General features: G+C 34.8%; 1 protein-coding gene across 4 annotated transcripts in view; it reads right to left on the reverse strand.

Moving 5' to 3' along the window:
• USP34 (ubiquitin specific peptidase 34) overlaps positions 1-23,893 on the reverse strand; it is a 247,218-nt gene that overhangs the window by 34,293 nt on the left and 189,032 nt on the right. For all 4 annotated transcript variants that reach the window (XM_049650262.1, XM_049650258.1, XM_049650261.1 and 1 more), the window contains 18 exons: positions 23,386-23,451; positions 22,177-22,323; positions 22,037-22,093; positions 21,868-21,945; positions 21,380-21,474; positions 18,295-18,467; positions 14,624-14,777; positions 13,462-13,540; positions 9,817-9,870; positions 9,588-9,683; positions 5,696-5,760; positions 5,526-5,601; positions 5,396-5,443; positions 5,217-5,282; positions 2,602-2,682; positions 782-867; positions 258-426; positions 79-153 (listed from right to left, as the gene is read on the reverse strand). In XM_049650262.1, the coding sequence (XP_049506219.1) occupies positions 79-153; positions 258-426; positions 782-867; positions 2,602-2,682; positions 5,217-5,282; positions 5,396-5,443; positions 5,526-5,601; positions 5,696-5,760; positions 9,588-9,683; positions 9,817-9,870; positions 13,462-13,540; positions 14,624-14,777; positions 18,295-18,467; positions 21,380-21,474; positions 21,868-21,945; positions 22,037-22,093; positions 22,177-22,323; positions 23,386-23,451 (1,665 nt within the window). The remainder of the gene's footprint in view (positions 1-78; positions 154-257; positions 427-781; positions 868-2,601; positions 2,683-5,216; positions 5,283-5,395; positions 5,444-5,525; positions 5,602-5,695; positions 5,761-9,587; positions 9,684-9,816; positions 9,871-13,461; positions 13,541-14,623; positions 14,778-18,294; positions 18,468-21,379; positions 21,475-21,867; positions 21,946-22,036; positions 22,094-22,176; positions 22,324-23,385; positions 23,452-23,893) is intronic.

Genomic DNA, 23,893 nt, shown 5'->3' on the forward strand with positions numbered 1-23,893 from the left:
TGTCTAAGGACTTTCCATGATACAAACTTGAAAACATGGACCCCTAAATCCCCCAATATGAGAGAGAACTGCACTTACATTTTCAGGCCCTTTGGTTCCCATGTAAAAATGTACCATTGTAGATATGGCTTGCAGTGAAAGCAAAAACTGGCTCTAAAAATAAAAACATTGATTTAAAAATATAACATAAAAACAATGAAGTTTTAAATACTGAAAACAGGTACATAATCCCAGAAATAAATAAGATATAGCTTTACCTCTTCTTCACCCATTTTGGCAAATTCATAAAGGAAGGCAAAGTATTCTGTAAGATGTTTACTGTGAGGTTTTACACCATGTTCCATAATTAATAACAGAGTTCTCACAAATCTAGTGACACACGAACGACCACCAATATCTTCCACTGAGGCATCCATATCATCTGACCTGAAAATATAATTTAATATCTCAGAGACAGTATGAAGTCTGGGGATAGATATTCTGGAAGGAGAGATGTTTTTAAAAACCCAAATTTATCTTTCATCTTTGCAATAGACTGCAATACGAATTATAATAATTTAAGTAGGTGGATTCTAATTATTGTGTCTGGCTAACTCAATCATGAAGTTACTTGTAGACAATTTTGAAGATCAAAAATAAAAGTTTTCTCTCCTTGATCGGTATCATTACAGATTATTTTTAAATAGAAGAATCCAAATGTTTCACTGTGGATATTTAAAAATACTCTGTAGGTGTATAATTAAAAAGCTTAAAAATACAATGTTCAAAAGACACTTCTTACCCATCCTCCATTCCTGGTTGTAGATAAAGATGAGCATGCACAGGCCTAAGTCTCTGAATCACATGGATACACAAACGCTGAAACATCTATAAACGAAAAGTTGTAACAATCTAAGAGCCAACTTTATCAGGTAATAGAGATACTAAAAAATTAACATGATTCAAAACTCTCTGCCAACCATTTCTTTTCCCCACAGATTATCTTTTGACATTCTAAAGCTCTTCTGACATCTCACCTGGACTAAAAATATAAGGTAAAGGTAGCTTAAAAATAATCACTTTTGTAATAAATGAAAAAACAACAATAAACTATACATTTCAGTAATAGAAAACACACACAAAAAACCCACAAAGCTTCATAAAAACCTCTTGATTAATGGAGATATACAGAACAGAAAACTTAGCATCCATCTCTTTAAAAGAGTGGAATAGGGAAGGATAGCTGCTTATCAGAGGTCAATGACTAAGGGAAGGAAATGTGATTTAAGTTTATCTAAAAGAAACATGGATTAAAAAGGGTTGGGATTCTCTAAATAAAATATACAAATAGCCACTAAGCACATGAAAAGATGTTCACTATCATTAAGTATTAGGGAAATGCAAACCAAAACCACAATGACATACTAACTACTTCACACACATTAGGAGAGCTAAAATCAAAAAGACAGTAACAAATGCTGAAGAAGATAGTGAAAAAAAGAAATCTCACAGATTGCTGGTGGGAACATAAACTGGTGCAGACACCATGGAAATTTTCGGTCGTTCCTAAAATATTAAACCTAGAGCGACCATATGACCCAGGAATTCCACTCCTAGGTAGATACCCAAAATAACTGAAAACATACGTCCACACAAATATTTGTACACAAATGTTCAGAGCAGCATTATTCAAAATAGCCAAGTGAAAACATCCCAAATGTTCATCAACTGCTGAATGGATAAACAATATTTAGTATATCCATTCAATGGAATACAATTTGGCAAAAAAGTACAGATACATGCTACAACATGGATAAACCTTGAAAACACTGCTAAATCAGTGACAATCATAAAAGACCACAAAATGTGTGACTCCAATTATCATTAAATAAGCAAATCCATATCATTAAGTAGGCAAATTCATAGATAAGGGGCTGTCATTAGTGGCTGAAAAGAAGCAACAGGATAAAATGGGGAGTGACTTAATAGGTATGGAGTTTCTCTTAGCAGGATTATAAAAATTAGATGATGGGTGCATAAGTCTGGGGATAGAACTACTGTATTTTACACTTTGAAAGGTTTTGATTAATTTTATGGTGTAAAAATTGTTTGTCAGTAATAAGGGAAAAGTGGCATTTTCAGATTAAATTTTCGGTTCTGTGTCATAAGTGAATATAAAATATTTACTTTTTTTTTGTCTAATTTTCCCAAAGATTTAAGGAGACACAAGTTGTTTCATGTGACAGTTCAAAATCTTTCACAGAAATGTAATATACTATTCATTTAATTTTTAAGGCCATTACAACACTCTACCATGGTTAGAATATCTAAGGTTCTGAAAAAGAATCAGTACAACTCAGAAAGCAGCCACAGTAGGATCTGAGAGAACAGGGAGTTAAAGCTATCTTCCTACAACCAGGAAATGTGAATGATTTTAATCACTTGGTTGGAAAGATAGTTGATTTGCTAAAAGAAGCTGATGAAACAACAGCAAAATTATTTTTTTGATAAGAGGTCAATCTTTTCAAACAACTTTTCAATGCTGGGTTAAAATACATTCACAGGCAAATTTAGAATTATTAGTTTGAAGGCTACCTCTTTTTCAAACATTCTTTTTCTTACCTGTCTCACAATTTGATTAGGGCACTTAATTAGTATCTGCATTGGCCACCAGTCATCATCAGCCATACGGTCCAAAAACCACTGTAGAAAAATAGTGTGATATAAACATTCAACCAATACTTGTTAAATATAGGATTTAAAAAAAAAAAAAAATCACATAAGGATTTTACTTCTAGTCAATGTTTCGATTAGTTTAAGTTCTTACCAAAACAGATTCTTTAACTGTTACAAAGTCCAAAACTCTAAAATGCCAAAAGTCACAATCAGGGTCCTCTAACTACAGAATTTCATGAATGCCATCTACATCACAGTGTACAACCTGCATCATGGCAACCTACAGCCCTTAACATAATAAAATGGAATACTATTTTCCTTTTGTTTCTCACAGATGTCAGACTGCAGTTATCTTTTGTTCCTATTAATAACATGATGTATTGATTCGTTTTTTTCTGTTTAAAAAGAAATTATGTTCCCTTGATAACAAAAACACTTCTTTATGCTAAGACAATTCTCAATGATTTCCAGATATCTCTTAATCACTTAACTCCTGTAATACTGGATTTTACTGTGTGCATATATATACACAATTACTGACAAGTGTAGACAATTTTAATTACACACACACATATACATACGTGTGTGTGTGTGTGTGTGTGTGTGTGTGTAGTGGCAACACTATATATGAAAACATGAAAGGGGTGGAGAATAGAGGAACTTGTTAACTAACACCAGGAGGATACAATCAGTCAAAACAAGCATGTAGAGAATTCTGCAGATCAAATGACAAAGTAGCAAAGAGAAAAAAAAAGTTATTAACTGCTACAGATGAAAGTTGATTTATGAGACAAAAGCAAAATGTAGCCTTTGTTTAAATACTACTTCAAACAAGCAAACTGAGAGAAGAAAAACATTAAAAAATTTTTTTAATGTTTGTTTATTTGGGGGTGGGGGTAGATAGGGAGACAGAGGATCTGAAGCAGGCTCTGCACTGACAGCAGACAGCCAGATATGGGCCTCGAACTCATGAACTGAGATCATGACCTGAGCCAAAGTTGGATGCTTAGACCACTGGGCCGAGCCAGGTGGCCCCAAAAAATGTTAAAAAAAATTTTTTTTAATGTTTATTTTTGACAGGGAGAGGGAGAGGGAGAGGGAGAGGGAGAGAGAGAGAGAGAGAGAGACCGAGCACAAGTGGGGGAGGGGCAGAGAAAGAGGGAGACAGGATCCAAAGCAGGCTCCAGGCTCTAAGCTATTAGCAAAAGAGTCCGATGTGGGGCTCAAATTCACAGACAGCGAGATCATGACCTGAGCCTAAGTCCGCACTCAACCGACTGAGCCACCCAGGCACTGCGAAATCATGTTTTAGACAACTAGAGAAAAGTGAACACAAAATGAGTATTGGATGATGCTGAGGAACCACTTCTAATTTTACTAGGAGTATGGAATCATGGTTATATATATTTTTTAAAGTTCTCATCAGAGATACATACTCAGTACTCATGGATGTGTATGATATGCTATCTGGGTTTGCTTTAAGATACCTCAAAACAGACACGAGGAAGAGATGAAAACAAAATAATGTTACTATTTGTTGAAACTGGGTGATAGGTACCCAAGAGTTCATTATCTTTCTACTTTTGTGCTCGTTTTGAAATGCTCATTACAAAGTTTTAAAAAATTATGGCTTTGTATTTGTATTCTACAACAATCAGATTCTCTAATTCCACTGCTTCAAGGCATAATCAGATGAACTTATACATAAGAAAAATATCTTTAGGGCACCTGGGTGGCTAGTTGGTTGTCTGACTTCACTTCAGGTCATGATCTTGCTGTCTGTGGGTTCGAGCCCCACGTTGGGCTCTGTGCTGACAGCTCAGAGCCTGGAGCCTTCTTCTGATCCTGTGTCTCCCTCTCTCTCTGACCCTCTCCTGCTAATGCTGTCCCTCCCTCTCTCTCTCTCTCAAAAATAAACAATTAAAAAAAGAAAAGAAAAAAAGAAAAAAAGTCTTCAACTAATTTCATCTATTGTACACTATGCTGCTATCTCCCACCTCAGGAAAATTTTAAGACTTGCATTCCTAGAAAGGCTTATATCACTTTGGGAACCAATCAAGAAATGATAAAATAACAGTAAGATGCCAATATGGTTAAGTGATCATTACTTGTGAGCAGATTATCCTTAAGGATATATTGTTACAGGGATACATTAGACCACAATATAGAAGATAAAATTGGACATAAACTGATATACTAGGATATATGCATTTTTATCTTGGAGGGGGAAGGAAGATTTTGTTGTCAACTATTGTTTTATAATATTCAAAATTAGTTAAGAAATATCTGGTATCAGTCTTCTGAATTTTCTGTATTTTTAATTCTAATACATGGGGGGAGAGGCACCCAAGGATTTTTAAATACCTTAACAATCAATTATTTAATCAGTGTAATGGATAGGACACATAAATGACAACTTTCTCAGTTGTTGAGTAATTTTAGAAACAATTTACATTGGGATCCCTATTATAAAATACAATAATTTTGCTGTAGCATCTAAGAAGAAAAGTAAATAAAAAAGTGTACATTAAATTATGCATTGTTTGTTGAATTATTCTCACCTCGCAAGCTGCTTGACTATTATTAAATTGTTTGGTCAGGAGTTCAATCCACTGAAGCATTGTGGGCTAAAAAAGAAAAAGAAAGAAGTCACTTAAGGCATCTATTTCTGAGCTAAAGATCATGAAAACCAGAAGTTATCTGATAAATGACACAAAAATCTACGAAACACAACACATACCTTTTCTTTTGAATGTATAAACGTCTCTAGGACAAAGGAAGTGCTTAACTGTAAGAAAAGATTAAGCAAAAAATATTTAATTATCTTAAAGTAGTCAATTTTGAAAAACTATCTAAGGCTTATAGATTACCTTTGCTGTCATTAGGGAAACAGCTTTAGGATCTGGTAATGTACTGGGAATACAACTACATAACTGCCACATAAACCTAGAATTAAAAAAAAGTTAAGTTACATTTCTTACAGAAGAAGATTTGTTTTAAATGTGTAACAAAAATCTATTACTAAATTTACAAAACTTACCCAAAATATGTATGTTCGAAAATGTTTTTGTCTTGAAGAAACTGCATGTTATCATGCCAAATCCACTGAAGTAAAAGAAAATGTTAACATTACATATCAGAAAGCATTTGCTTCATTACATTTTACTAGTATTTTTATTAGACAAAAAAAGATTTGCTCTAAAAGAAACAAAAAAAGCAAAAAATACAGGCACTTAAAATTCATGTTGATTTTTTTCTGGGTATACAAGAATATGAAAATGGCTACTAAACTGGCTCCAATGTTATCATTCTGTATCTGGCTACCTCAAGCAATTCGTTTTTTAAAAATGCAATTATACAGACTGTAAAAGGAAGAGCTCTGAAATATCATTTGTCTCAAGAGCGAATATATAAATGAATAAAATTATGTCCTGTTTTCATAAAAACAGGTTATGAGAAAGGTTTATGTTCGAAAACTGGCAAAATAAAAACAATTCAGGTTGGCTGACTTAAGAGGTGATTTCCTGGCTTATTCTGTAACAATTATGAAAAATAATTATTTCTGACATGAGCCTTTAGAGTAACTTCTCTGCTCACTTTAGTTTTTGTGTTCCTTTAACTCTGTGAATACCCTAAACATGCTCTGAGTTGTTGTTAGTTCCATAAAGTTATTTTTATCTGGAACATATTTATGTTGATTACTGACATTACTGCCTGTGTTGATCCTTCCTAAAGATTTTCAACTACCTCTACTTGCTTCCCAGCCCACTACTCTAGTCTAGAACCAGCTCTTAGAATTATGTATTAGGGCTCCTGCTCCACATTGATGCAGACCTAGGCAATGAATGGTTTGCTTCAGAGTTCTTGGTACTCTAGCATTTCTATGCACACAGCTTTCTAGAAAGCTGTAGCTTCAAGAAAACTTTGGCAGCATTCGACCATCAATGCTTTTTCACAGCAATGGAGCTCCATTCCCAGCTTTCAACTTCTAGCCATGAGCTCGGCTCTAGATCCTCTGTCATAATTTTTGTCCCCTTTACCCCAAAAGAGCTAAAGGGGACCCTAGAGCCTGGTAGTCCTGTTTTTCCACCAGACTCAGTGCTTTTATATCTGTTCCATTTCTGTCCTACAGAAATATTCACCCTATTTTTTGACAATCCTTTTTATGTTTTAACAATACAACATATGTGGAGCAATCTGGGTGTGTCTAAGTGTGAAATTACTTCACTACGATGATCACATTTTTCCCAGGTATTTTCTATATCCCATTCAATTTCATCTTGGCTCACATTTCCTTGAACTTACTAATCATCACAGTCTCAGAGATCATCTTTCAGCTCCTAAAACATGCCAATAAACTCTTTCTTTCCTAAGGGAATTTGTACATAATCTATTCTTTGCTTGGAGTAATCTTCACATGATTAACTCTTTGCTACCTTTCAAGTCTCAGCTTAAGGCTAATCTGAAGCATTTCCTAATCACTTCCCCCAGCAATTCAAATCAACTACTCTTTCTGGGCATTTTGTTTTATCCATAATAGTCATTATATAATGTTTGTTTACTTAATAAATTTTATAGCTCTAAATTTTCAATTTACTCTTTGGGAAAGTCTGCTACTAGCTATATTTTAACTGTACAAATTTAAAAGATCAGATTCTAGTTTTTACCTAAAATCTATGTTAATATTAAGTAACAGTATTATCATATTTTAATATTTTCAGTAAAATGTATATGCAAACAAACTCATTTTAAATTAATAAGCTAAAGCAATGCCAGGAAAAAAGGGTTGGCTTAGATGTGCAATCAAGAATATTTTGATGTAGTTTGATTTATTTTTCTTGTTTTGGTAGAGCAAAAGGATGGATTTCCTTTTGTCACCACATAAATCAGTGGTTCTCAAAGAATGGTTGAGAGAGCTGTGGAGTACCTGTGACCATTTTAGGGTATATGTAAGATCTACACCATTTTTTTAGTAATATGATGATGCTATCTGCCTTTTTTAAGCTCTCATTCTTTTTTGAGCATAGAATGAAGTTTCCCAGAGGCTAAATGATGAATGAGATCACAACAGAGCAAATGCAAAAAGCTATTATGAGACTCTAGCTGTCAACTATTAAATCAGATATTAAAAAGATTTGCCAACATGTAATACAGGGTTTTGTTCTGAAAAATATTTTTTTAATAAAATGTTACTTATATTAGGATGTCACAAGTTTATTTTTGATATTTTTAAATAAATTAATGTAAATTTTAAAAATTGTTTTAATTTCTAATATAGTAAGTATTGACAGATATAACCACCACATTAAAACTAATATTTTAAAAAACTTTCAGGTTCTCAATATTTAAAAGAAAAAATTTTTTTTAATTAGTTTTATTTCTGAGAGGCAGAGAGACAGAGCATGTGTGGGGGAGGGGCAGAGAGAGAGGGAAACACAGAATTGACTCAGGCTCCAGGCTCTGAGCTGTCAGCACAGAGCCCGAAGCGGGGCCGAACTCTGGAACCGTGAGATCACGATCTGAGATGAAGTCGGACCCAACTGAACCACCTAGGTGCCCCAGGTTCTCAATATTTTTTAAGAATATAAAAGTTCTGAGAATAGGAAGTTTCAGAACCACTGATGTAAACAAAATACATCTTTTTTTTTTTAAATGTTTCATTTTCAGGCTCAGGTCATGATCTCACAGTTTGTGGAGTTTGAACCCTGCGTTGGGTTCTGCACTGAAAGCTCAGAGCCTGGAGTCCGTTTTGAATTCTGTGTCTCCCTCTCTCCTTGCCCCTGCCCCGCTCATGCTCTCTTTCCTTCAAAAACAAACAAATGTTAAACAAAAATGTTAAATGTTTCATTTTTATTTTTGAGAGACAGAAAGAGAGAGAGAAGCAAGCGAGGGAGGAACAGAGAGAGGGAGACACAGAATCCAAAGCAAGCTCCAGGCTCTGAGCTGTCAGCACAGAGCCTGATGTGGGGCTCAAACTCACGAACTGTGAAATCATGACCTGAGACGAAGTTGGATGCTTAACTGACTGAGCCACCCAGATGCCCCAACAAAATACATCTTTAAGGTTTCAGTTAAAATTTCATTTTACTTCACAAGTGGGCTGGGTTGTCATTAAATACTGTTGGGTCCTTATCTAGAATAAGAAATCTAATGAAGCACTTAATTTTGCTGGTAAATCCAATTCAAAGGTTTAAAAGATGTGGATGTTCTTGTGTTTTTATCAGTAATATTATGGGTAGACAAGACACCTGTTAAGATTATTTGTTTGGGGGAAAAAATTCCACTTGGTTTTAAGACATGACCGCAACAGCGCAAATATTAACCAATTAAATAGTAAAAGCTGAACTGTTTAGATGGAAGATTACATTTTTACCAGGTATACCTTTTTGAAGATTTATATTTTGTACTTTCGGCTGAGTTTATTACATTGACACAACACACACAGAGTTGTGAATGTATTTTATAACTCTTAAGGCGTTAAAGTAACACTACCACTTATTACATTATAAAACAAAGAAAACCTCAATACTACAATCAAGACACATTTTAAAGCATTTGATAGTATTTTAAGTGCATTTCAAATATATGGTACATTTATATGTAACATGAAGCAAAGAAGGAACGAACACCAATCACCCAATCCATTACCACACATACAAGTTACTTATGAGGTCGCCCCAATTCCATCAACTATTTTACCTGTCTTATTCTTATTTTTCTTTAATATTACTAATTATTTCCACTCACTTTAATCTCATTCACTTCACATGCATCTGTCATATATCAGTATTACCAAGACTATCTATAAACACTGTTAAGGTCCATCCCAGATTACAAATCCTAACATTGCCATAGCCTGCTCTTGGAGTTCTATTACTTGCATAAATTCTTGACATGCTTGTAAACTGCTGTTTAAGTTAAATTAACTATACCTCTAGTAACTCTGACGAAACATCAAATTTGAATTCTTTGCCATTTTCTTCCTCTGGTTCCATGCGTTTGTAAAACAGCATATAAGCACTATGTGTCTTTAAGGGGCCAAAAAAAAAAAAAAAGATGAAAAAATAAGTATATTTTCAATTTGACCAAGTTTAACTATAAAATTAGATAACATGGAAGAAAGAAAACTATGTAAAATGATATATGCAAAGAAATGATTACCTTTTCAAAGGAGAAATCCATAAATTTATCTGTAACAGAATCATAGGTCTTGGTCTGTTTAAAAAAATAAAAGTTTTGCTACTTTAAAAGACAATATTTCAGCTTATATTTATCTCAGTTGTATTTATATATAAAATGTTTCATAAATACCGATTTTATTCTTTATAGTAACTTTGTAAATAGTGTTCAAATAGTACTACATCATAAAAATCCTTGACAAAAGTTTTTGGCTAAAAGTATAGTCGACCTTTGAATAACACAGGCTTGAACTGCACAGGTCCACTTAAAGGCAGATTTTTTTTTTTTTCCCAATAAATACAGTACACTACTGGAAATTTATTTTTCTTATGATTTTCTTCATATCATTTTCTTTTCTCTAGCTTTATTGTAAGAATACAGTATTCCTATCAAAATAACACCAGCATTCTTCAGAGCTAGAACAAATAATCCTAAAATCTGTATGGAACCAGAAAGATACCAAATAGCCAAAGCAACCTTGAAAAAGAAAACCAAAGCAGGAGGCATCACAATCCCGGACTTCAAGCTGTATTACAAAGCTGTAATCATGGGGGCCCTGGGTGGCTCAGTCGGTTAAGTGTCTGACTTCAGCTCAGGTCATGATCTCACAGTTCGTGGGTTCAAGCCCTGTGTCGGGCTCTGTGCTAACGGATCAGAGCCTGGAGCCTGCTTCGATTCTGTGTCTCCCTCTCTCTCTGCCCCTCCTCTGCTCACACTCTCTCTCTCTCAAAAATAAGTAAACATAAGAAATAAAAATAAAACATAAAAAACAAAGCTGTAATCATCAAGACAGTATGGTACTGGCCTAAGAACAGACACTCAGATCAATGGAACAGAATAGAGAACCCAGAAATGGACCCACAAACATATGGCCAACTAATCTTTGACAAACCAGGAAAGAATATCCAATGGAATAAAGACAGTAAAGACAGTCTCTTCAGCAAGTGGTGCTGGGAAAACTGGACAGTGACATGCAGAAAAATGAACCTGGACCACTTTCTTACACCATACACAAAAATAAACTCACAGTGGAATGAAAGACCTAAATTTAAGACAGGAAGCCATCAAAATCCTCGAGGAGAAAGCAGGCAAAAACCTCTTTGATCTTGGCTGCACCAACTTCCTACTCAATACGTCTCCAGAGGCAAGGGAAACAAAAGCATAAATGAACTTTCGGGACCTCATTAAATAAAAAGCTTCCCCACAGCGAAGGAAACAATCAGCAAAAGAAAAAGGCAACTGACAGAATGGGAGAAGATATTTGCAAACGATATATCAAATAAAGGGTTGGTTAGTATCCAAAATCTATAAAGAATTTACCAAACTCAGCACCCAAAAAACAAATAATCCAGTGAAGAAATGGGCAAAAGACATGAAGACATTTCTCCAAAGAAGACATCCACATGGCCAACTGACACATGAAAAAATGCTCAACATCACTCATCATCAGAGAAATACAAATCAAAACCACAATGAGATACCACCTCCCACCTGTCAGAAAGGCTAACATTAACAACTCAGGCAACAACAGATGTTGGTGAGGATGCTGAGAGAGAGGATCTCTTCTGCACTGCTGATGGGAATGCAAACTGGTGCAGCCACTCTGGAAAACAGCATGGAAGTCCCTCAAAAAATTAAAAACAGAATTACCCTACATCCTAGCAATTGCACTACTAGGTATTTATCCAAGGGATACAGGTACGCTGTTTCAAAGGGGCACATGCACCCCAATATTTATAGCAGTACTATCAATAGCTAAAGTATGAAAGAGTCCAAATGTCCATCAATAGATGAATGGATAAAGAAGAGGTAGTATGTATGCATATATGTATAATGGAGTATTACCCGGCAATCAAAAAGAATGAAATCTTGCCATTTGCAACTACGTTGCAATGGGTATTATGGTAAGCGCAATTAGAAAGACAAACATCATATTACTTCATTCATATGAGGACTTTAAGACACAGAACAGATGAACACAAGGGAAGGGAAGCAAAAATAAGATAAGAACAGGGAAGGGGACAAAACATAAGAGACTCTTAAATATGGAGAACAAAAAGAGGGTTACTGGAGAGGTTGTGGGAGGGGGGATGGGCTAAATTGGTGAGGGGCATTAACGAATCTACCCCTGAAAACATTGTTGCACTATATGCTAAGTAACTTGGATATAAATTTTAAAATTAATTAATTAAAAAAAAGAATACAGTACATAATGTGTAACATACAAAATATGTATTAAATGAGTATTCATGTTATCAATAAGGCCTTTTTTTTTCTAATTTTTTAAAATGTTTGTTCTAGAGAGAGAGAGTGAGCGCGAGCACACGCGCGCATGGCAGAGAGAGAGAGGGAGTCACAGAATCCGAAGCAGGCTCCAGGCTCCAAGCTGTCAGCAGAGAGCCCAACACAGGGCTTGAACTCATGAACCGTGAGAACATGACCTGAGTTGAAGTTGGATGTTTAACCGACTGAGCCACCCAGGCGTGCCCAATAAGGCTTCTGAGCAACAGACAAGTTATACTTGGATTTTTGACTGTGTGGGGGGCTGGCACCTTTAACCCCCACATTATTCAAGGGTCAACTACACCTGAAAATATTCAAAACATTTTTAAAGATACTTTACCATAATGTATATAAAGTTAAGAAAATGTACTTGCAATTTAAAAACTACATTTTAAGAGAACTTTGTTAAGTGTACTTGTTTTTCTTTTTCTTTTTTTTTTTTGAGGAAATATTTTACAAATAACATTTAGAGATGCAGTCAGTTTAATGATGGCATCAGGAACTCATTATTTACTTCCTCCTTCTATCCATTTCTGAAGTGTTAGCAATTTGCCTACTTCCTCTTTTCTATTAATAGTAGTATGTAAGTGCAACAAAGAGCATTAAAATCCAGAATGTGAACAGTGATTTCACAATACACATGGCTATTAAAGTGAAAAATAACTTTACGTGGGCTTATCTGTGAAATGGGAATGACTAATGCTGGTCTTTTGAGAATCAAAACAGTATTTTAACAGTTTTCAGAAAATTGATACTTGGACAAAATGCCTATTTTATTGTAATTGTTATATTATAATTAAACACTAGTATTCCAACCTAATTGTCTTTTCTCATGTCTTAGAGATAATAACATAACAGGTAAGATATTTTTTGTGTATCCTGTCAATAGTAATAATCAGGTTGCTGCTGCCATTACAAAAAAGTACTGAAAGAATACTTCTTCGAAGGTCAGCTCAAGCCAATGTCCTTGACAAAGATTTTTCATATTATGTCAATAAAGAGTAATTTCTTTTTGCTTGAATCCCAAAGCATTCAAGTGAACAACTTCTTCCATCATAATGTTTCACAGCAATGTAATTCAATTCCTATACTACTATTTAAATTTTCAATTTTAAGTCTTAACCTTCTTAATTAGTTGAAGGCAGAAATAGTCTTTTAAAAGGTATTTCCCAGTGCCTCATATCTATTCCAAACAGTCTCGACTTCAATAAGCAACAACAGAATAAATTTTAGTTTTAATCATAGCAATTAAAAGAAATTTTAGTGATTCTGCTACTGGATTTTATAATACTGCATAACACATGAGAAGTCACAAAACATTTATAATTTCTGAATAAAACTCACTGTCATCTCTCCGCCAAAACATTCAGAGGCCAGTTGAGCAGAATCAAAAGGTTTTACCTCAGCATCATTAAAAAGATACCTAAAACAGAGCATATAGTGTTGACCAAGTATATATGTACTGAGTATCTCTGTATTATACCTATTTAAAAAATATTTACATTACATAGTGACAAATTACAAGAAGTAATCAAACTTTCTTTTGCGATCCAACTATTTTTAACATGAAGTAAATAAATTCTATGTTCTTGTTTTGACAACGCTAATCTACTAAAAACCAGAATATAATTGTACAAATCTTAACTGTCCTAAAATCCAATAAACGCATTTATTAAAAACTAGGGGTAACAAAAGAGTCCATAAAAACAAATAACAAGTTTGCATTAATAGAATATGTAAAGCTACCAGACAGAAAAGATTAAGAGATGGGAGAGCTTCCAAAAATAAAGACGTCATTTTAAAATTTATGATCAAAATGGATCCCAAATATGGAATTATATTCAAATGGGCAAACAAGGTAAGATAGCATGGACATGACAGCTTAAAGAGTTGAACCAAACTATTCTGCTAACTGCAGATCAATTTACCAATGTACATTTTGTTCAAAACAATATTCCCAACAGTAGAACAGCGCCTACTATTGATATAGCTACTATACTTGAGACTCTATCTAACAATATCTAAATAGCAAAAAACAGCTGTTAAGCACTGATTTAATGACTTCCAACCATTACCTTGATAAAAGTTGCTAAAAAAAAAATTGTACGGGTTGGAAGGGGAAAAGTAAGGTGGACAGAGTGGAGCATTCAGGCAACTTCGAATTGGCGTATACAAGGACTCTGAAGCCACCTTATAGAAGACACTCAGCAAAAAATAAAGAGAAGATTTGGAAGGTGCAATATTGTCTATGAATCGAAAGCTGTGTATAAAACCTTGGATATCCATTTGTCTCAGGACACCATCATCAAGTTCTCAAAAGAAGTTTAAGAACAATTGATTTTTATCATCTTATGAAAGTTACTTTCATTTAACATTTCCTAATTTTATAGAAAGTTTTTAGAAAAATAAAATCAGGAAACATATATGAAGCAAAACCAATCACAAGTTTAAACTTTAAAAACAGGAAAAAGAATTTAATCCCAAGAATAAAATATTTAAAACTCACCATTTATTGTTTTTATAAGCATGTGGATTGACTATATCTCTGATGAAGCTATAATAGTGCCCACCATCTGCTGTTCCTGTATGAACAGTTACTCCTATTAAGTCATACTCATAGCTCTCTGTATCTTTTGAATGATCACTGACTTCCTTAAAACCTGAAATGATTTACATAAGATAATGGTAATAATTCTGAATACTGCACAGTGACACCTTAGAATCACTTTACGTAATATATACAGAAAAAGGCACAGATACATTATGTATTATAACAGATACAAATATTTGCTAATCATTCCCCATTCATAGTCTACAATTTCAAGGAACATTTACACAAATCACTTGGAAAAACAACCATGTGTTACTGCATGACTATGGGCAACCTCAACATAATGTAGGAATGTAAAATATGCTTTTTGTCTAATCTTATTCCTTTTGAAATAGAATACAAAATTTTTTATTCATCTTATTAGGAGCAAGCAAATACAAGATTTGAAAAGGCATTAAGATACTTATGTCTCTTAATGTCAAGTTACAGTTTATCATTTCGTATTAGGAGACAGAAAATAAACAAAAGACATGCTTTCTGTTGCTAAAGATTTAAATCTGAAAGGGATAAAAGATACTATGGAAAAATTACAGAATAATCTAGTAAATTCAAAGATTTATGATCTGTATTCTCAGCATCCTTTAGAAAGGGAAAAGTATCATCAGAAATAAGTGACTGAAAGCAGATTAAGTTAACTTGAGCGCATAGTCTAAACTGGAAAGAAAGTAATAACTGTGGAGGGAAGGAAATAGCTAACAGTGTCAAAGTAGCAGCCGAGAAGTTTGGATGTGCTAGGTAGGATCCCACTCTGAACCCATCACTTGTGGCCTAAAAAAATCCTTCATCTTGGCATAAATTTCTGCTACTTCTACACATGGAAGCATCATGAAAAATACCAGTAAGTATAATAACTTGGCAGTCTCACTATAATTTTTGAAATGGTTTGAAAAGAGTTCTAAATAGTAGGATGTATATATACAACACCTACTTCTTAACTTCATCTATAAAGTATTGTCAAAGTTAATCATCTTCTTCTGGCTCATTTTCTGCAACTTCTAAACATATTCAAATTCTTTAATTTTTAAAATGTTTATTCATTTTTTGAGAGAGAGAGAGAAAGAAAGAGCACAAGTGGGGGGACGGGTAGAGAGAGACACACACACACACAGAAACCAAAGCAGGCTCTAGGCTCTGAGCTTGTTAGCGCAGAGTCCAATGTGGAGCTAGAACCCACAAACTGCGAGATCTCGACCTGAGCTGAAGTTGGAAGCTTAACTGATTGAGCCACCCAAGCACCCCTAAACATATTCAAATTCTGAACTCCATACTCCTCTACAGCTACAGTCACCAATCTCTCTTCTCTCTTCAAAGAAAGAGCACATTCTTCTCTTAAAGAACAGCCTACCCTCATTGTCTACGCTTCTCATATACCATTTGGTAAAACATTTACTGAATGTTCAAGTGCCAGGCAATGGAGTATAAAGATTAAAAACACAGTTCTCTTTCTCAAATCGTAAAATACAGTGGCTTCTTCACACCTTAAAATTTTTAATCGGTAGAACTTTTTATACAAAGAAAACACTGCCAGATCGCTATTATGTAAAACAGAACTTCTCCATCTAAAGAATGCAAAGACAAAGAGTCCTCTGCTTTTTTCTCTCACCTGTTTGTGCTCCTTGAGGCACATAAACCTAAGTTTGAAAATCACTGGTCTTATAAAAGCAGTAATAATTTGGAGGTAACTAGATATGAACCAAGTGTCATCTTTAACTCATTGCAATCTGCCTCTCTATTGTAATACCCAAATGAAAATGCTATGATAAAGATAACCAACGACTTTACATGTTTTCAGTTATGTTCTTACTGAACTATTCCTTTTCTTTAGCATTCAATACTTCTGACCACATTCCCTTTTTCTTGAGATCTTGAAATACTGACCCCACTATTCACCTAGCTGATCAAGCCACAAACCTGAGTCATTCTTGACTTTTCTCCCTCCCTCTAGTAGCAGACTAAAATGTAAGCTTCAAAGGGACAAAAAACCTTATTTATTTATTTACTTACTTACTTACATGTTTATTTTTTGAGAGAGACAAAGTGTGAGTGGGGGAGATGGAGATGGAGACAGAGACAGAGACAGAGACAGAGAGGGAGAGAGAATCTTAACCTAGCTCCACGCTCAGTGTAGAACCCGACACAGGGCTCAATCCCACCACCCTGGGATCATAACCTGAGCCAAGATCAAAATCAAGAGCTGGACACTGAACCAGGTATCCCGACCTTGCTCTTTATTGTCATTCTACTGCCATCACTATGAGAATAAGTTACACAGTAGATAGATATTCAGTAACTTTGTTAGATTCATTTATTCATTCAATCATCAAATTCTATTAACTCTCCATGTACACTTGCTCATCAAGCTACCACCTTCCCTGTGGTTTATCAGAATGGCCTCCGTACATCCCTTTCATCATCCTCTAATTCATTTATTTCTATTGCTGTAGTCAGAATAACCTTTTCCAGACCCACCTGGTCATCTCAGTTCCCTACTTAAAATGTTCCAAAGGTTTCACATTAAAAAAAGAGAGAGAGAGACAGAGACAGAGAGTGAGAGAGAGGGAAAGAGGGAGGGAGGGAGGGAGGGAGGGAAGGGGAGAGGGAGAGAAATAGAGAGACAGAGAGAGAGAGATTAAAATTATTAGGGTGTCTAGTGGCTCAGCCAGTTGAACATCTGACTCTTGATTTCAGCTGAGGTAGTAATCCCAGGGTTGTGGGATATTGCCCCACATCAGGGTCTATGCTGAGCGTGGAGCCTGCTGAAGATTCTCTCGCTCTCCCTCTGCCCCTCTCCCCAGCTTGCCTCTGCTTTTTCTACTTTAAAAAAAAAAAAAAAAAAGACCTGGCCTACAAACAAAATGATCTGGTCACTGCCTTTTGTCCTTCTTATCAACTCCACCCCCACCTCCTACCCACCTAAAGAGATTAGCCATTCCTCTCAATCTAGTCCTTACTCAGTCCCTACTTCAACGTTACCTTGGTGAAAGCCATCTCTGATTCCGCCAGATATGAGATACATTCACCATCCTATCTGATGACACATTCTGTTTGTAATTTCTTTTAACTTTATTTTTTGAGAGAGAACACACACACACATGCAAGCAGGGGAGGGGCAGAGAGAGAGGGGTGAGGAGAGAGAGAATCCCAAGCAGGCTCCACAATGGCAGCGTAGAGCCCAATAAGGGGTTTGAACCCATGAACCGGGAGATCATGACCTGAGCCGAAACCAAGAGTCGGATGCTTAACCGGCTGAGCCACCCAGGCATCCCAGTAATTTCTTTTTCAGTAAGACATGCCTACTAGACTTAAGTTCTATGAGGTAAGAAACCATGTTTACTTGTTCACTGCCATGTCCCTAACACCCAGAGGAGTGCCTAGAACGCAATCCTAGTAAATACTAAATATTTACTGGCTAATGACTGATGTGCCACACTGTACTTCAATACATTCCCCTTTCTAAAATTTAATTTCATTTTGTTAAATGTGTAGTTGGTTACAACTTTGTAATGACGACTGTCTTGTTATGGAGACTTACGATAAATATAGGCAAGAGAAAGATAAAAAATTACCTTCTTTCCTATCACTCTTCCCCATTAGAAAATCTTCTGTATAGGGCGTCATATCCAAACGTAATGGGAAGGAAAAGTGTGTGTTCACTTTCTCTTTCATCATTGTTACCATATTAAATGTATATCTCATAGTATTAAAACTCAGAATGCGAGGCAATTTCTTAAAACATGCCCTGAAAGACATGAAAAAAACAACTGTTAAAAATCTCTTTCAAAAGGTACTTCAACTGGTATCATTTACTGTACATTTATTTCAACATTCAACTCAGAGTAAATAATAAAAAGTATTCTAAATCACGTTCTTATTAAATGTATCTGTAACCATATATCCCCCTCTTACATGACTTCTTCCATTTTGAAAGGGTTTCCCTGTGTTTAGGTAAGAAAAATTAAAAATTACAGTACACTGCGGTAAATTCCATGAAATTAAAGGTGCTACTGAAGCATAAAAAGGCATCACACCATACATACTCCAAAGATATGGGGGGAGGGTCTCTGGTTCAGAGTTTTCTCTTCCATCTTAAGTAACAGGAAGTGACCTATTTATTTTTATAAATTGGAACTGCAAAGTCTGGCTGTTTTATTTACCAGACATATGACCCTGAACAAGTTATTTAACCTCTCTGAGCTTAATTCCTAATTTGGAAATTCCTAAAATGGAGATTAAACTGCCTATTTCCTACTACTTTTAGAATGCTGCCTGACAGCATTCAGTAAACACTGCTGGATGTTACAACAATGCAGCAGCACCAAATTAACTGGTTACCTAAATCTTATAATAAATATTGCCAGTTCAAATTTTAAAAAAAGTAATGAAACACCAATATTTCAGTTTAAACAAACTATATATATATATATATATGTATATATATATATATATATATATAGCTTTTATATATATATAAAAGCTTGGATTCTGAAAAATAATGAATTTTGGAGAATAATTCTTCATCGTACTTAGGATTCTAAGATTCTGAATCAAAAGAGTTTCTGTTTGAATCAGAAACTTAGTTAAGGAAAAAAAGGAATTTAGGGAGACCAGGTAACCGAAGGATTTCATAAGCAGAGGAAGCAAGAACTCTAAAAATCATCATTATGGATTTTTTGAACTGGCAAACGATGATGTTATAGAAGTATAAAGGAGTCAAATGATGAAGGCCCTTGTGTGCCATGTCAGACTATGAACTTTAGCCTGAGAGCTAAGAGTCACTAAAGGACCTGTGGTTGACCGTGGAACCATGCTCGATTCAGAGGATACAAGACATAAATGGAACTAAAAAGAGAGGAGAAATATGTTGTAGACCTACTAAATCTATGAGACACACAAGTCACAGCTGGGAGGACACACCACATCATTCTGAATTAGGTAAGATGATTTAAGAATCATAAGCATATCAGTAGAGACTGAAGTTATGGTGGTAGAATTATTCAGGAAAGAATGAATAAACTGAGAAAAACAAAGGTTTAAATATAGAGCAAAAGATGATCCTTAGCCCATTTCTGGTGAACACTTACTAGGTTATTATAGACATTCAAAAGTATGGTAATAATATAAAGGACTGAGTAAAACTTTGCCTGAGACAAGACACTATTTTAGAAAAACAGGCAAATATTAGTCAAAAGTAGGGAATGTTTCACGAAGTAAGTTATTGAGAATGACATATATTTTCAGTAAGTTTATTTATAAAATTCCAACTAAAATGACATTCTCCAAAGAAAATGCCTCTCAATTATCTTTTATTTATTCCTCATATCCCTCCATAGTAACAAATTTTTAATGGACCCCATTCTGTCTAAGTCTTATAACTCATATCCTAACCCAATTCTCATCAGATGAGCTTGGCTTCTCCCTGTGGTTTCATTTAAGTATGTCTACCTTTACAGTCTTTCTCTACCTTCCAACATGCTCAGATTTATGTCATCTAGAAAACTGTTGTTTGATCTCAAAGCCCTTTCTAGATTCCATTTTCCTTGTTTTTTATTGCCAAACTTCTAAAATGAATGATCTGTACTTGATAGATACCATGTAACTTGACAACCCTGCTTCTAATTGCTACAACCTGAAAAAAACATACCACTAAACTGTCTTTTGTAAAACCCAATGCTTTTACTCAGCTGTCATTTTTCCTTTTTTGTGGACTATGTCAATTGAATACCTTCCTCATGAGATTCTCTGCCCCAATTTCTAGGTTACTGTCCTATCCCGATTTTCTTTCTTTCCTGGCTTCAATTCCGTCACTTCTTCCTCTGCACTTTTAGGTTGGCTTAGATCTCACAGTCAGTCCTTTGCAAAAGTTACGGTCTTTCTCAGGCACATGTTCAAATGGCATCAACCAATTATGCAAACAATCCCCAAATCTAGATGTTAACGATTTTATGTCATTGTATGTTTCTAATCAATATTTTCTATTACTGGTCAATGCAAGTCCTCCACTTCAAGGCAGGCTGGCCTAATCCTGGACTTCTTGTACTTACAAGGTCATTTCTATTTCTCTGCCCTTGTTCCTAATAACTAACTGTATATGATGCTCTCTCAATCCAATTTCTATTTGCCATTCAAAGTTCACCTGTAGAATCAAAACATCTTTAGCCAACAAGTCTGTCCTAAACTGGCCATCTTATGGCTAGCTCTTAAGAAAAAAGTCTCTCACTTCAGAGATTCAGCGGAAGACATCTTCAGTTCATGAGGAGACTCACTATCATGATTTAGTGAGTGCACAGCAAAGGGTTAAAGGAATCAGACCTTGGTAAATATTTATAGGTTTCATGCCCAATATGGGGCTCAAACTTACGATCTGGAGATGAAGAGTCACGTCCTCTACTGACTGAGCCAGCCAGGGGCCTGGACCTTGGTAAATATTTGATTTATTAAAAGGACAAAAATAATTTGGAAAAATTTAAGGATGCTTGAAAGTATACTTGAATAACTGAATGAAAAGCTGGTAAGAATGTGCACCAAGCAGCTAACCTTAACCGTAACCACATAATTTTCATAAAAGTTTAACATGAATTTACTCTAAGTCTGTGTTTTACTACCATTTGATGATGTATCAAAATGATAAATGTTACATTTCAAAAATCATACCTTTTTTCAGCTCGTACTTTCTTCCCACAATGAGAACAAGTATACATGTTGTCACCTTCTAAAGTGTCTTTAATAGTAACTTCATCAAGAGATTCCTGCGTATTAAAGCAGATTTTAAAGTTTCATATTACTGTTCACAGTATATAAAATTACAAAAAGCAATAATTATAATTTGGGCAGAATGCACACAGAAAAACGAACTTTTCTATTTTAAAAAACACTAAATTTTAGTAAAAAATGTCTTCCCTCAAAATGACAAGATGCTCCATGAATCTTACTAAATTTTTCAAAAGTGCAAGTATTTTGGTTTTGAATGGGGAAAAAATATCAGCTTTTTGGCCTATCTCTAATTCTTATTTGATTTGCATAATGAGAAGAAAATAGATGAAAACATGAAAGTTAATCTTCTATCAAGATAACAAAAATAAACTTGCTGTATATAAGAAATTAAAAGCAGAAAAAGTCTAAACAATATATACATTACTCACATAAATGTTCTTCATATCAGCCACTTGGCACCTCACAGTATAAAATTCTTCAGCAGTCTGACTAACGTGTTCACAATCCTGGTCAACCAACAAATATTAGTAATTTATTACAATAAGCTAAAATATACAATAAGATTTCCAAAAAGTGAAGAACAGGTACACTACTTACCAAGGACACAACATTGTTTGTAATTACACCTCCAAACAAACTTTTGACGGTATTTTTCTTTAAAAACAAACAAAGGTGAGTAATTAAAATTGGGCAAATCTGTACAAATTTCAAAGAAACTTCAGTATCCTGGTACTAACCAGTTCTGGAGACATTTCCTCAATTTTAGTAATCAGATCAGTAAAAAATTCTGTCATATCTTTCTGCTCCCCAGTATTCAGAGGCTGCTTGTCCATGGTGTATGTTTTACAAAAGGGTCTAGGATTATATGCTTTGCATTCACTCTCCTGCAAAGGAGAAGGGGGAGGGGTAGATCATGAAACAAACAAATCTGTGTCTCAAATAAAAAGAACATTATCACAAGGTTCTTGCATAAATAATGAAACAACAACAAAACGGAGTAAATCTACAAGGAATTGCTCTTCTATTTCACTTGTTTGATTTTCGTGGCATTTTCAGTTTAATAGTTGTAGGGGCACCTGGCTGGCTCAATTGGAAGAGCACGTGACTCTCGATCTTAGGGCTTGGGTTCAAGCCCCACACTGGGCGTACAGCATACTTAAAAAATAAAACTAAAATCTAAAAAACAAAACAAAACAAAAATTTTAAAAAAGAAAGAAAGAAAGAAAGAAAGGAGAGAGGAAGTTAAAAGGAAGGGGCAAAATCAGAAGACATGTGCCACTGCTGATGAATCTGAATACGATTCTGCTTATAATAAAAAAAAAAAAATCACTGAAAACTTTTAAGCAGGAGAATAAACACTGTAAGATTTGCTAATTTTTAAAGATCGATTAGTTTTATACTTTTGAGGGTGGGAATTAAGAGGAACAAAGAGGGGCGCCTGGGTGGCGCAGTCGGTTAAGCGTCCGACTTCAGCCAGGTCACGATCTCGCGGTCCGTGAGTTCGAGCCCCGCGTCGGGCTCTGGGCTGATGGCTCGGAGCCTGGAGCCTGTTTCCGATTCTGTGTCTCCCTCTCTCTCTCTGCCCCTCCCCCGTTCATGCTCTGTCTCTCTCTGTCCCAAAAATAAATAAAAAACGTTGGAAAAAAAAAAAATTAAAAAAAAAAAGAGGAACAAAGAGAAATCAATCAGAAAACTATGGGGGTGAATGTGACACTGTGATGCGAAAGGGACCGGACACAAAGAATTTTTCAAAGGACAAATTAACAGAATGCAGATAATGGAGATGTAACTGTTAAAAGTTACTTTTAACAAATTACTGACAAATTCAACTCGAAAAATAAGAGTATACAGTCGGGGCAAATCCAATACAAATGAACTTCATTTAATGTTTTCAACTTATACAGGTTATATCTAATTAGTTTTCCATACACAGTTTTCAAACATACCATTAAATATGTAAACATTTTTTGAAGCTCCAGAAGAGTGGTCTTATGCTTCATATCTTCTGAATACTGGAAATCAAGAGAAAATTCTCTATTAAAACATACTGATAGCAAATTAGACATTCTAGTAAATAAAGTATTACAATGTGTTTAATACCATATCTGTTTTCATTATTTTAGCTTTGTGTAGGAAAAAATACAGTCTATTCTTTACTTATTAGCAAGTTAGCATTTTAAAAATTGGAAGATTTTGCTCATTATATAAATATAGCCATCACTATTCTGTAAGAAAATGGAATAAAGAGATCTTAAAAAATAATTGCTTTCTAGATCAACACTCATTTGGTGCAATGCTGATTTCACAAGTTGGTAACTGTGCAAAAACAGAAAACATCTTAGGTGTGCAAAAAACCTGTTTTCTACAAATAAATCCATACATTTAAAAAATTCATTATAATACATGACATCTCACCATCATCTAGTTGTATCTTTCTTTTTTTCCAGAAGAATA

This window comes from Panthera uncia (genome assembly GCF_023721935.1).
Source record: "Panthera uncia isolate 11264 chromosome A3 unlocalized genomic scaffold, Puncia_PCG_1.0 HiC_scaffold_11, whole genome shotgun sequence".
In the NCBI taxonomy this organism is placed as follows: domain Eukaryota; kingdom Metazoa; phylum Chordata; class Mammalia; order Carnivora; family Felidae; genus Panthera; species Panthera uncia.